Source organism: Dipodomys spectabilis, unplaced genomic scaffold (genome assembly GCF_019054845.1).
Source record: "Dipodomys spectabilis isolate Male_0828 unplaced genomic scaffold, ASM1905484v1 ptg000069l, whole genome shotgun sequence".
In the NCBI taxonomy this organism is placed as follows: Eukaryota; Metazoa; Chordata; class Mammalia; order Rodentia; family Heteromyidae; genus Dipodomys; species Dipodomys spectabilis.
Genome location: NW_024870746.1, coordinates 6,080,601 through 6,094,388, shown reverse-complemented (window position 1 = coordinate 6,094,388; position 13,788 = coordinate 6,080,601). Strand labels below are relative to the sequence as shown.

Genomic DNA, 13,788 nt, shown 5'->3' with positions numbered 1-13,788 from the left:
TGCCACTTGCCTGGTCACCACTGTCCAGTATTTGTTGAGCACCTCCTCCTTGCCAGGCCCTGAGGATATAGTGATGAGTGAAGCAAATCAGGCCTTTTTTTTTTTTTTTTTTTTTTGTCGGTCGTGGGGCTTGAACTCTGGGCCTGGGCGCTGTCCCTCAGCTCTTCAGCTCAAGGCGAGCGCTCTACCACTTGAGCTACAGCGCCACTTCCGGTTTTCTGGTGGTTTATTGGAGATAGGAGTCTCAAGGTCTCTCATGCCCGGGCTGGCTTTGAACCGCGATCCTCAGATCTCAGCCTCCTGAGTAGCTAGGATTACAGGCGTGAGCCACCAGCGCCCGGCAAATCAGGCCTTTTTCATCTACAGACTCTACAGTGTAACAGGGAAATAAACAAATTATTACATAACTATTATACTATAAATTCTGTGGGTGGGAAATACATGTATAGCTCAAAGAAATAAATGTATAGGTCCAACTTGTATGCTATTAAGGAGTGCTGGACAGAGAAGAGAGGACAGTAGGTAGAGAAGAAAATTTATTTTAGAGCCCAGGCCCAGAGTTCAAGCCCCACGACTGACAAAAAAAAAAAAAAAAAAGAAAATTTATTTTAGACAACAAAGTGGTTGGGAGGACCTCTTTGTGTGTGTGTGTGTGTGTGTGTGTGTGTGTGTGTGTGTGTGTGCGCGCTCCAGTACTGGGGGATTGAAGTTAGTGTCTTATGCTGTTGTTTAGCTTTTTCTAGTCAAGACTTGTGTTCTGCTAACTGAGCCACACCTCCGCGTCTGGATTTTTGCTAGTTAACTGGAGATAAGAATCTCATGGATGGGGCTGGGAAGGTGGCTCAGTGGTAGAGTGCTTGCCTTGCATGCATGAGGCCTTCAGCTTTGAGCTGAAGAGCTGAGGGACAGGGCCCAGGCCCAGAGTTCAAGCCCCACAACCAGACCCCCCCCAAAAAAAAAAATCTCATGGATAGGCTGGGAAGGTGGCTCAATGGTAGATCCCTTGCCTTGCATGCATGAGGCGCTGGGTTTGATTCCTCAGCACCACATAAGCAAAAAGAAAAAAGCCGGAAGTGGCACTGTGGCTCAAGTGGTAGAGCACTAGCCTTGAGCTGAAGAGCTGAGGGACAGCGCCCAAGCCCAGAGTTCAGGCCCCACGACCGGATCCAGAAAAAAAGAATCTCATGGATGGGGCTGGGAAGGTGGCTCAGTGGTAGAGCAAGCTTGCCTTGCATGCTTGAGGCCCTGGGTTCTATTCCTCAGCACCACATAAGCAAAAAAAAAAAAAAAAAAAAAAGCCGGAAGTGATGCTGTGGCTCAAGTGGTAGAGTGCTAGCCTTTAGCTGAAGAGCTGAGGGACAGTGCCCAGGCCCAAAGTTCAGGCCCCACGACTGGACCAAAAAAAAAAAAAAAAAAAGAGTCTCATGGATTTGTCTGCCCAGGTCGACTTATAACCTTGATCTCCAGATCTCAGCCACCTGAGTATCTAGGATTAGAGATATGAGCTTCTTTTATGTGATTATTTTATTTTATTGACAATGCTGGGATTTGAATTCAGGGCCTCCTGCTTGATAGGCAGGTAATCTAACACTGAGCTGTGTTTCCAGCCTGATGTGATCATATTTCAACTGAGATTTGAAGTCTGAAAAGGAACCAGCAGAACAAAGGAGCAAGGAATCTTTCTTTTTTTTTGTCAGTCATGGGACTTGAACTCTGGGCCTGGGCATTGTCCCTTAGCATTTCAGCACAATGTGAGCATTCTATCACTTAAGCCACAGTGCCATTTCTGGTTTTCTGGTAGTTTATTCAAGATAAGAGTCTCATGGACTTTCCTGCCTGGGCTGGCTTTAAACCGACCTTCTCATATCTCAGCCTCCTGAGTAGTTAGGATTACAGGTGTGAATCACGGGCACCTGGCTGCAAGGGATATCTTCTGGGGTAATAATACTTGTCAAGCCTTTTTTTTTTTGCCGGTCCTGGGACTTGAACTCAGGGCCTAGGTGCTATCCTTGAGCTGCTTTAAGGCTAGTGCTCTACCACTTGAGCCATCAGTCCACTTCCAGCTTTTTTAGTGTGGTTAATTGAGGATAAGAGTCTCACGGACTTTTCCTGCCTGGGCTGTCTTCAAACTGCAATCCTCAGATCTTGGTCTCCAGAGTCTCTAGGATTACCGGTGTGAACCACTGGCTCCCTGCTTAGGTCAAGGCATTGAGGAAGAAAAAGGTTGGTGTCAAAGCAAGGAAGAGCTACAGCAATGTGGCTTGGCATGGAAGGGCACGGCCCATGGTGAACTGGGGACCAGAGTAGGGCCTTGTACTATATATGGTACAACTAACGCTTTAGGGCTGATGCTGGGAGAGCAGTGGGTGGTCTCAGGAGTAATCCAGGTGGGAAGATGATGGACTAACCTGGTAGCAGTAGGGGTGGAGAGAGGGAGTTGGCTTTGAGATACATTTTGGAGAAAAGCAGACAGAATAAAATGGTGTGGGTGGAGGTAGGGAGGATCCCATTTCCTGGAGGACAACACTAAGGAGTCTGACTTTGCTGAGGTCAGATGTTCAGGTTGTTTCCCAGTTGAGTATCAGTATTCAGGAGACAAAATGTTGGTAGGTTTATTTGAATCAGGTTTATTCAAGGCAGGCTCCAAAGAAGTTAGAGGAGGCTCTTAAAAGCTTTGTATCTCTGAGGTCACGAGACAAGAAGGGCTGTTACAGGAAGCAAGAGGTTGTGAGGCCACAGGGAGTGGTATCTTCATCAGCAAAGGGCATGTGTCTTCTCTAGGATGTGGCAAGGGACTTTGGTCTCCTGTGACCAGTTAAAAAGATGTTACAAAGGCCGTGTAGATATTATGAATCCAAGGAAAGATTTAGCAGTTAACTTCTAAGTGGGACTTGTCTTCAGCCAAAGGATTAGGGAGGCATAGAAAGACAGAAAAGGCCAAGGGTAGGTAGCTCACACTTACACTACTTAGTAGACTGAGATATGAGGATTGAAGTTCAAAGCCAGCCTGGGCAGGAAAGTCCCTAATAGTCTTATCTCCAGTTAATTACAGAAAAGGCTGGAAGTGGTGCTGTGGCTCAAAGTAGTAGATTGCTAGCCTTGAGCAAAAAGGAGCTCGGGGACTGTGTTCAAGCCCCAGGATTGGGGGGGGGGGGGGAGGCGGAAAAAGACAAGGCAAAGGGAAAGTCTGGATTAGTGTTGTTCCAACTTGAGCAGTTGGGTAGTTGAGTGAAGAAATAAGTTTGAAATGGGGTGGGGCTGGAAAGAATGAAAGGCTAAATTTGAGATGATAATCACTACAATCTGCAAGCAGACAGTTAAACTTGGTTGCTGAATACTTCATATGTGAACAAATAGCATTCAGTCCCTCATGTACAAGTCTGTTTTTCTGTCCAGATGGCCTAGAAGGGAGGTAGGAGTGACAGGTTGGTAAACCAGAGCTCTAGATAGCTTGTTTTATATAACTATGACCTCTAGATTCTTCTCTACCATTTTGCTTCTAGGTAAGAGGCCTTGGCTTTGGCCAGTGGCTTCTGCAGGGTTTGGCACCCATGAGAATAACATGAGAATGAGGCATGTACATGCCTAACTCCCCCACCTTGTGAATTCCCTGAGGTCCTTGCTACTGCTAAGGGGCCCTTTCTGTCCAGATTCTAGAAGCCATTCTCTCCCATCCCTAGGGCACTTTAGAGGTAAGCAGCCCACTGTTACTGATCTGGGGTTATGTCTCATCCCTTGATATTAACCAGTCCTGCTGCCCAGACTTCTGCTAAGAATTTTTTTTTTTTTTTTTTTGTAGGTAGTGGGGCTTGAACTCTGGGCCTGAGTGCTTTCCCCCAGCTCTTCAGCTCAAGGTAAGCATTTACCACTTGAGCTACAGCGCCACTTCCGGTTTTCTGGTGGTTTATTGGAGATAAGAGTTTCACAGACTTTCTTGCCCGGGCTGGCTTTGAACCATGATCCTCGGATCTCAGCCTCCTGAGTAGCTAGGATTACAGGCATGAGCCACCAGTGCCCGGCTCTGCTAAGAATCTTGTTAAGAAACTCCTTACCAGGCACTGGTGGCTCATGCCTGTAATCTTAGCTACTCAGATGGCTGAAATCTGAGGATTGCAGCTCAATGCCAGCCTGGGCAAAAAGTCTGTGAAACTGGTGGGGGTTTTTTTGTTTGTTTGTTTGTTTTTGTCAGTCGTGAGGCTTGAACTCTGGGCCTGGGTGTTATCCCTCAGCTCCTCAGCTCAAGGCTAGCACTCTACCACTTGAGCCACAGAGCCACCTATAGCGGTTTATTGGAGATAAAGAGTTTCATGCCCTTTCCTGCCCGGGCTGGCTTTGAACCACGATTCTCAGATCTCAGCCTCCTGAGTAGCTAGGATTACAGGCATGAGCCACTGACACCTGGCCTGTGAAACTCTTATCTCCAATTAACCACCAAAAATCTGAAAGTGGTACTGTGGCTCAAAGTGATAGAGTACTAGCCTTGAGGGGAAAAGGTGAGAGACGGCAGCATACAGGCCCTGAGTTCAAGCCCCACTACCAACAAAAGAAGGAAAGGAAGAAAGAAAGAAGAAAGGAAGGAAGGAAGGAAGGAAGAGGACTGGGAATGTGGTTCAGTGGTAGAGTGCTTGCCTAGCATGCATGAGGCCCTGGGTTTGATTCCTCAGCACCACATAAGCAGAAAAAGCCAGAAGTGGCACTGAGGCTGGACTTGAGCTGAAGAGCTGAAGGACAGTGCCCAGGCCCAGAGTTCAGGACCCATGACAGAAAGAAAGAAAGACAGAAAGAAACTCTCTTGAACCTTTTCTGATACACATGCCTGAAGCTGATAGACAAGTCAGAGGTAGGGCTGAGGATTCATACCCAGAGACTGTGGCTCCAGGCCTGAGCTGATACCACTAAGCTCTATTCTTTCTCTCCCCAGAATCATCAGTGGAAGGGAAGGAGAGAAAGACCTTGTATTTGGAGAGTTTAGAAGGGACCTGGAATTTTAAGTTGGTCTGTCAATTTGTTTTGGTCATATAATTGAACTTAATTAGAATCCTGAGTTCCCATCCCTCCAGACTGGCAGAAAGTTCAAGCAGTTTTCCTCAGAGCTCCCTTCACCCATGTGCAATGCCAGTGGCTAGTGTTCTGTCCTCAGTATTTATTTGCCCTCCCTAGAGATTTTGTCCTGTGTAAAAATATGCAGTCTAGCTGGAGGCTGAAATCTCATGATTGCCATTCAAAGCCCAACCAGGCAGAAAAGTCCATGAGACTCTTATCTCCAATAAACTACTCAGAAAAAGCTTGAAGTGGTGCTGTGGCTTACGTAGTAGAGCACTAGCCTTGAGCAAAAGAATCTCAGGGGGATGGGCTGGGAAATTGGCTCAGTGGTAGAGCGCTTGCCTTGCATGCATGAGGCCCTGGGTTTGATCCTCAGCACCACATAAGCAGAAAAAAAAAAAAAAAAAAGCTGGAAGTGGCTCTGTGACTCAAGTGGTAGAGTGCTAGCCTTGAGCTGAAGAGCTGAGGGACAGTGCCCAGGCCCGGAGTTCAGGCCCACGACTGGACCCAAAAAAAAAAAAAAAAAAGAATCTCAGGGGGGCTGGGAATGTGGCTTAGTGGTAGAGTGCTTGCCTAGCCCTGGGTTCGATTCCTCAGTACCACATAAACAGAAAAAGCTGGAAGTGGCACAGTGGCTCAAGTGGTAGAATGCTAGCCTTGAGCAAAAGAAGCTCAGGGACAGTGCCCAGGCCCTAAGACTGGCAAAAACAAAACAAAACAAAACAAGCTCAGTCCTGCTTCCGGGTCAGAGCCATGGCGGTGGCAAGCGCCGTCAACCCCGTCGTGGTCTTTGATGAGGTTGGACACATGAAGATTGAGCTGTTTGCAGACGTTGTGCCTAAGGTGGCTGAGAACTTTAGGCATTCCTGCACTGGAGAATTAAGAAAAGACGGGGTTCCAATAGGATACAAAGGGAGCACTTTCCATAGGGTCATAAAGGATTTCATGATTCAGGGTGGAGATTTTGTTAATGGAAATGGTACAGGAGTTGCCAGTATTTACCAGGGGCCATTTGCAGATGAAAAATTTAAACTTAGGCACTCTGCTCCAGGCCTACTTTCTATGGCAAACAGTGGTCCCAGAACAAATGGCTGTCAGTTCTTCATCACCTGCTCTAAATGTGATTGGCTGGATGGGAAGCATGTGGTGTTTGGAAAAATCATTGATGGACTTCTAGCGATGAGAAAGATTGAGAATGTTCCCACAGGCTCCAACAAGAAGCCCAAGTTGCCTGTGGCAATCTCACAGTGTGGGGAGATGCGTGCTGATGAAGACTGATTCAGGTCGTCCCTTGCCCTGGATGATTTTCTGGCTCTTGGTTTTGCTTCCCCACCTGCTACCACTTCATTAGATAAAGAGACCATGGAAGTGCACCGACTAGAACCAAGATTATCTGTTTAAATTTTCAACTGTAAATAAAGGATTTTTTTTAAATTAAAAAATAAGTCGGGCGCTGGTGGCTCACGCCTGTAATCCTAGCTACTCAGGAGGCTGAGATCTGAGGATCGCGGTTCAAAGCCAGCCTGGGCAGGAGAGACCGTGAGACTCCTATCTCCAATAAAGCACCAGAAAACCGGAAGTGGCGCTGTAGCTCAAGTGGTAGAGCGCTCGCCTTGAGCTGAAGAGCTGAGGGACAGCGCCCAGGCCCAGAGTTCAAGCCCCCACGACCGACAAAAAAAAAATAAATAAATAAAAAAGCTCAGGGGTAGCACCCTGAGTTCAAGCTCCTGAGTTTAAGGACTGGCAAAAAAAGAAAGAAAGAAAGGAGAGAGAGAGAGAGAGAGAGAGAAAAGAATAGACAAAAAAAAAATCTATGGGGCTGGGAAGCTGGCTCAGTGGTAGAGCGCTTGCCTTGCATGCATGAGACCCTGGGTTCGATTCCTCAGCACCACATAAGCAAAAAGAAAAAAGCCGGAAGTGGTGCTGTGGCTCAAGTGGTAGAGCGTTAGCCTTGAGCTGAAGAGCTGAGGGACAGCGCCCAGGCCCAGAGTTCAGGCCCCACGACTGGACCAAAAAAAAAAAAAATCTACGGTCTAGGTCACAGGTGCTAGGGCCTAGTCCCTAAGACAACTCTCAGCTTCTACTGAACAGGACCACAATGCTTCATTGTCTTCCCAGGCTCTTGCTCTATGTTCTCAGGTTTCAGCAGTTTGCATCCAAGATTCACTGATTCCATTATTTTGGGCCTGAGGCGAAGGAGCCCATCATGGTAGTGGAAGCTTGTGGAGGGGGAAGCAGCTCACCTGAGTCAGCCATGGTTTGGCAATTCTGAGTTGACTTCCAGATCATTTAGGAGGACAAGAATTCCAGAGACCTCCCCCCCAGCTCCAAGTGATTAACTGGAAGCAGGAAGTACCCCCAAAGCAGCCCATGTCTTATCCAGTCAAGGGGCAGAAGCTTTCAGCTGATACCAGGTCAAGGAGGAAAAGCATTCTGGCTGACTTTGGGCCTTAACAGGAGAGATGGGCTGCACTTTCTCACTGAATTAGACCATCTTCAGCAGGAGGCCTGGGAAGAGACAACTGGGAAAGAGACAATAGGTCCCCAGGATCTAAACACTGAGGTTTACTGTCCTAGCCTTACCATCCCAAAATGCTTAGGCACTCTCCCACACATGCCCAGTGGCTCTCCCACATGGACACAGAACAAAAGCCTCAACGAATGGTTGAGTCAATACCATGGCAGCCTCTGAAGATGAGAAGTGAGACTGAGAGGTGAGGGTCGTGGATGAAAGCCACCCAGCAGGAAAGTCTATAAGAATCTTATCTTCAATTAACCACCACAAAGCTAAAAGTAGAGCTATGGCTCAAGTGGTAGAGCATCAGCCTTGAGAAAAGAAGTTAAGGGACAATGCCCAGGCTCTGAGTTCCAGACTTAGGACTGGCACAAAATGAAATACTATGATGGGGAGGTGGAGAGGTACAGGGACCACATTATGTCCAAGACATTGGGGCCCAGGAGAGACTGAAGCACTGGGGCAGGGTGGTCATGGTGGTTTCCCCAAGAGCTGACAGAAGAGCCGAATCCAGTCAAGGACTGGACTGCAGTGCTGCATACATGCACACATACCCTTGGATACTCTTTTGCCCCCCATGCATGGTACAGAATCACATACCTGTTTGGCATACGAAACCTCACACAAACACACTCACGTGCATGCACACTCACCCTGCTCTCTCCACAGTCTATGATAGGTACTCTGCCCAAGGTGGCTTAATTCTGTAAAGCATGGCACACACTCACCTCTTTCTTCTGGGAAAGTGCAGTGGCCAGCCAGCGCTGGGCACTCTAGATCCACAGGCCTAGCTGGGAAGAGGTAAGAGCAAGGTTGCAGAGGCCCAGGGACAGGGGGTACATTGTACCATGTGGGAGTTCTGCTCCACCTTTATGCATGCAAACCTAGCTGGGGTGGAGAGATGCTTGCAGCTAGTGTCATCTGCACACTGAGCTAACAAACTTTCAAGAAAGCATAGGGTGATAAGGTTGGTGGCACCTGGAAGCTCTGTGCATTCTAGTAACTGCTGCGCTGCATGTACTCCAGAAAGGACTCTGACTGTTGTAGAGGATCAGGGTGGGGACTTGTATCCACGTAATTTGCTCAAAATGTGTTTCTATCTATTTAAATAGGTATTTAATTAAATACCTAAATTCAGGGTGTAGGTGAAGAGCTTCTGTCTTCCCATTCCACGCAACTCCCCTCCAGTCCTCTTTTCCTCCAAGCCTGACCAGGTTTCTCAATTTTCCTTCCTTCCTTCCTTCCTTCCTTCCTTCCTTCCTTCCTTCCTTCCCTCCCTCCCTCCCTCCCTCCTTCCTTCCTTCTTTCCTCCCTCCCTTCCACTCTCCCTCCTTCCTTCCCTTTCTCTTTCTTTTTTCTGGTCCTGGAACTTGAACTCAGGACAAGGGCACTATCCCTGAGCTTTTTTGCTCAAGGCTGGCACTCTACCACTTGAGCCACGGCTCCATTTCCATATTTTTTGGTGGCTGATTGGAGATAAGAGTCTCACAGAGGGCTAGGAAGTTGGCTCAGTGGTAGAGCGCTTGCCTTGCATGCCTGAGGCCCTGGGTTCAATTCCTCAGCACCACATAAGCAAAAAGAAAAAAGCCAGAAGTGGCGCTGTGGCTCAAGTGGTGGAGCGCTAGCCTTGAGCTGAAGAGCTGAGGGACAGCGCCCAGGCCCAGAGTTCAGGCCCCACGACCAGACCCAAAAAAAAAAAAAAAAAAAAAAAGAGTCTCACAGATTTTGCTTTCTGGATTGGATTTAAACCTTGATCCTCAGATCTGAGCTTCTGAGTAACTAAGATTATAGATGTAAACCACCAGCACCTGGAATGAATTTCCTAAGTATGTTGCCAAAAGAAGGTTTTGCAGATACAAACAATATACATATAGTCTTTCCCATTCTACAAACAGCAGCATAGAGCAATAATATATCATGCTGGGGCTGGGGGCATTACTCAAGTGGTAGAGTGCTTACCCAGTAAGCTGAAGGCCCTGAATTCAAACTGAAGAAAGGAGAGAGGGGGGGAGGGAGGGAGGGAGAGAGAATAAGCAGCAGCAGCAGAAGGGTGAGAGAAATATATAAATATATCAAATCCACTTAACAATATAGCCAAAGAGATCTCTTTTTTCTTTCTTTGTTTTTCTTTCTCTCTTTTTTTGTTGGTCATAGGGCTTGAACTGGGGAGCTTAGGTGCTGTCTCTGATCTCTTTTGCTCAAAGCTAATATTCTACCACTTTGAGCCACACTTCTGGCTTTGAGTAGTTTAATTGGAGGTAAGAATCTCATGGGGACATTTTTGTCCAGGCTGGCTTTGAACCATAATCCTTAGATCTCAACTTCTTGAGTAGCTAGGATTATAGCAAATGGCTTCTGGCCTAAAGAGGTCTCTTGTCGGCCCCCCCTCCCTTCTCTGGTCCTGGGACTTGAACTCTGTGCCTGAGCACTGTCTCTGAGCCTCTTTGTGCTCAAGGCTAGAGCTCTACCACTTGATCTACAGAGACACTTCTGGCTTTTCCTAAGTAGTTTATTGGAGATAAGAGACTCACCAGCCAAGTGCTGGTGGCTCACGCCTATAATCCTAGCTACTCAGGAGGCTGAAATCTGAGATCATGGTTCAAATCAGCAAGACATGAAAGTCTGTGAGACGCTTATTTCAAATAAACAACCCAACCCAGGGGCTGGGAAGGTGGCTCAGCGGTAGAGCACTTGCCTTGCATGCTCAAGGCCCTGGGTTCAATTCCTCAGCACCACATAAGAAAAAAGCCGGAAGTGTGGCTGTGGCTCAAATGGTAGAGTGCTAGCCTTGAGCTGAAGAGCTGAGGGACTGCGCCCAGGCCCAGAGTTCAGGCCCCACGACCGGACCCAAAAAATAAATAAATAAATAAATAAACGACCTAGAAAACCAGAAGTGGTGCTGTGGCTCAAGTGGTAGAGAGGACTAGCCTTGATCTGAATAGCTGAGAGACAGTGCCCAGGCCCAGAGTTCAAGCCCCATGACCGGGGGCAGGGATGGAAAGGGTGTGTGTGGGGGAGTCCCATATAATTTCCTGAGATCCTCAGATCTAAGCCTCCTAAGTAGTTAGGATTACAGGTTGTGAGCCGCTGGTGCCCACCTTGTTCTCAATTTTTGTCATGAATTTCCCAAAATCTGTCCATAGAACCCCTCATTTGCACAATAAAGAAAATGCCAGAGCTATAGCTCAAGTGGTAGAGCATGAGCCTTGAGCTGAATTGCTCAGGGACAGCTCCCAGGCCTAGAGCTCAAGCCCCACGACTGACAAAAAAAAAAAAAAAAAGATCTTTCATGTGATTGTTTCTAACATATTTATAAGATTATGTCTTTGTTGCTTTGTATGTCCCTCTCCCACGGTATAACCCCTGCTCTCACTATATATGATGTTGGTATATGTGGGGGGGAAGGGAAAAAAACAAATCGTTAAAACAGGGTTATAGGAGGACCCATTGCAACAATGAGATATACAAGTTGTTATGTCAAAAAACAAACTTTACAATTTTGGTGTGTGGGGGGGTGGGTACTCATTATCTTGCCCATGTAATTGTAACCCTTCTGAACAGTATTTTCACAATAAAAATATGTTTATAATTAAAAAAAAAGAAAATGCCAGAGAGCTGGGAATGTGGCTTAGTGGCACAGTGCTTGCCTCACATGCAGGAAGCCCTGGGTTTGATTGCTCAGTGCCACAAAAACAGAAAAAGCCAGAAGTAGAGCTGTGGCTCAAGTGGTAGAGTACTAGTTTTGAGCAAAAAGAAGTTCAAGGACAGTGTCCAGGTCCAGAGTTCAAGTCCCAGGACAAGAAAGAAAGAAAGAAAGAAAAAAAGAAAGAAAGAGGGAGAGAGAAAGAAAGAAAAAGAGAGGAAGGAAGGAAGAGAGGAAGGAAGGAAGGAAGGAAGAGGAAGGAAGGAGAAGAAAAGAAAGAAAAAGAAAGAAAGAAAAAATAGAAGGCTGGGAAGGTGGCTCACGTTGTAGAGCGCTTGCCTTGCATGAATGAGGCTCTGATTCGATTCCTCAGCACCACATAAACAGAAAAAACTGGAAGTGGCGCTGTGGCTCAAGAGCGCTAGCCTTGAGCTGAAGAGCTAAAGGACACCACCCAGGCCCAGAGTTCAGGCCCCATGACCGGACAAAAATAAAATAAAATAAGGAGAAGGAGAAGGAGAAGAGGAAGAGGAGGAAAAAGAGGAAGAAGCGGAAGAAGAAAATGCCAGAGAGGCAGCAGAGGCAGGCTCCAGTGTTGAGTGTTGGTCTGTGTGTAGCATGGATCCTGCTGTCCTCCCCATATGCCGGGGTTCCATTTCTTCTCAGGGCTGAATAATGTTCCATCATAAGTTCCTTTCACATTCAAGAGTAAAAGTTGAAGTCTTTAAGTGGCCCAGGGGAAGTCTTTCTCTCCTCCCTTCCAACCAGTCATACTGGTCTCTTTGCTGTTTTCAATCTAGCTACTGCTCAGGGAGGATCCTACATTTGTTGTCTCTTCCCTCTGCTTCCCCTAGATGGCTCTGTGCCTTGCTTACTGCATCCTTCTGATTTCTTAAGCCTTACCAGTGAGGTACTGTGATTACTGTGTTTTAATTATATGGTCCTGACCATGTTTTGCCCTCCTTTCCTGTTCTGCTCTTTTTGTTGTTGTTGTTGGTCGTGGGGCTTGAACTCTGGGCTTGGGTGCTGTCCCTGTGCTCTTCAGCTCAAGGCGAACACTCCATTGCTTGGGCCAGGGTGCCACTTCCGGTTTTCTGATGGTTTATTGGAGATAAGAGTCTCTCGGACTTTTCTGCCCTGGCTGGCTTTGAGCTGAGATCCTCAGATCTCAGCCTCCTGGGTAGCTAGGATTACAGGTGTGAGCCACCAGCACCCGGCTTACTCTTTTTTTTTTTTTTTGTCAGTCATGGGGCTTGAATTCTGGGCCTGGGCACTGTCCCTCAGCTCTTCAGGTCAAGGCTAGCGCTCTACCACTTGAGCCACAGCCCTATTTCTGGTTTTCTGGTGGTTTATTGGAGATAAGAGTCTCATGACCTTTCCTGCCCCAGCTGGCTTTGAACTTCGATCCTTAGATCTCAGCCTCCTGAGCAGCTAGGATTACAGGCATGAGCAACTAGCACTGGGCTTGTTCTGTCTGTCTGTCTATCTATCTACCTACCTACCTATATATTTTTTCTTTTCTTTTCTGTTGGTTGTGGGGCTTGAACTCTGGGCTTAGGCACTGTCACTGAGCTCTTCAGCTCAAGGCTAGTGCTCTACCACTTTAAGCCACAGCACCACTTCCGGTTTTCTGGATCTCAGCCTCCTGAGTACCTAGGATTACAGGCGTGAGCTACCGGAGCCCAACTGCTCTTATATCTTTTTTTTTTGGGGGGGGGGGGGGGTCTGGTCGTGGGCCTGAACTCTGGGCCTGGGCGCTGTCCCTCAGCTCTTCAGCTCAAGGCTAGCGCTCTACCACTTGAGCCACAGCGCCACTTCCGGCTTTTTTTTTCTGAGGTGGTGCTGAGGAATTGAACCCAGGGCCTCATGCATGCAAGGCAAGCGCTCTACCACTGAGCCACCTTCCCAGCCCCACTCTTATATCTTTATACCTGTTAAATGTGTTTCTTATTCCCAACCTAGAATCAGAGCTATGAGGTCAGGACCATGTGGGTAGATTTTGTCTTTGTCTGCTGCCAAAGTTTTACTGCCTAGTGGGTGTTCAATGAATAATTTGAAGAATGAATGGTGAAGGGGTCCAGCAATTGATGGCTTGAATTAGCCATGGCCTCTCTTTTGAGTTATACAGCATCTTATCAGAGACCCATCCCTTATTCCCACCCCATAGTAGGGGCCATGCTGCAGTTAGTGCTCCTCCCCATTCCAGTCTCTCTCTCTCGCTCTCAATCTCTCTCTCTCTTTCCTTTTTGGTCAGTCATAGGGCTTGAACTCTGGGGCCTGGGTGCTATACCTCAGCTCTTCAGTTCAAGTCTAGTGCTCTACCACTTGAGCCATAGAGCTATTTCCAGTTTTCTGGTGGTTAATTGGAAATAAAGAGTCTCATGGAGCTGGGCACTGGTGGCTCACGCCTGTAATCCTAGCTACTCAGGAGGCTGAGATCTGAGGATCATGGTTCAAAGCCAGCCTGGGCAGGAAAGTCTGTGAGACTCTTATCTCCAATAAACTACTTGAAAACCAGAAGTGGCCCTGTGGCTCAAGTGGTAGAGGGCTCGCCTTGAGCTGACGAGCGCAAGGACAGCGCCCAAGC

General features: G+C 47.4%; 1 protein-coding gene across 1 annotated transcript; it reads left to right on the top strand.

Annotated features, from left to right (window-relative positions):
• The first annotated feature begins 5,796 nt into the window (after positions 1-5,796).
• On the top strand, positions 5,797-6,469 carry LOC122109604 (peptidyl-prolyl cis-trans isomerase H-like). The gene has a single exon (XM_042682090.1). It carries the CDS (start codon positions 5,797-5,799, stop codon positions 6,319-6,321), a length of 525 nt encoding a protein of 174 aa, XP_042538024.1. The 3' UTR covers positions 6,322-6,469.
• Positions 6,470-13,788: the final 7,319 nt, after the last annotated feature.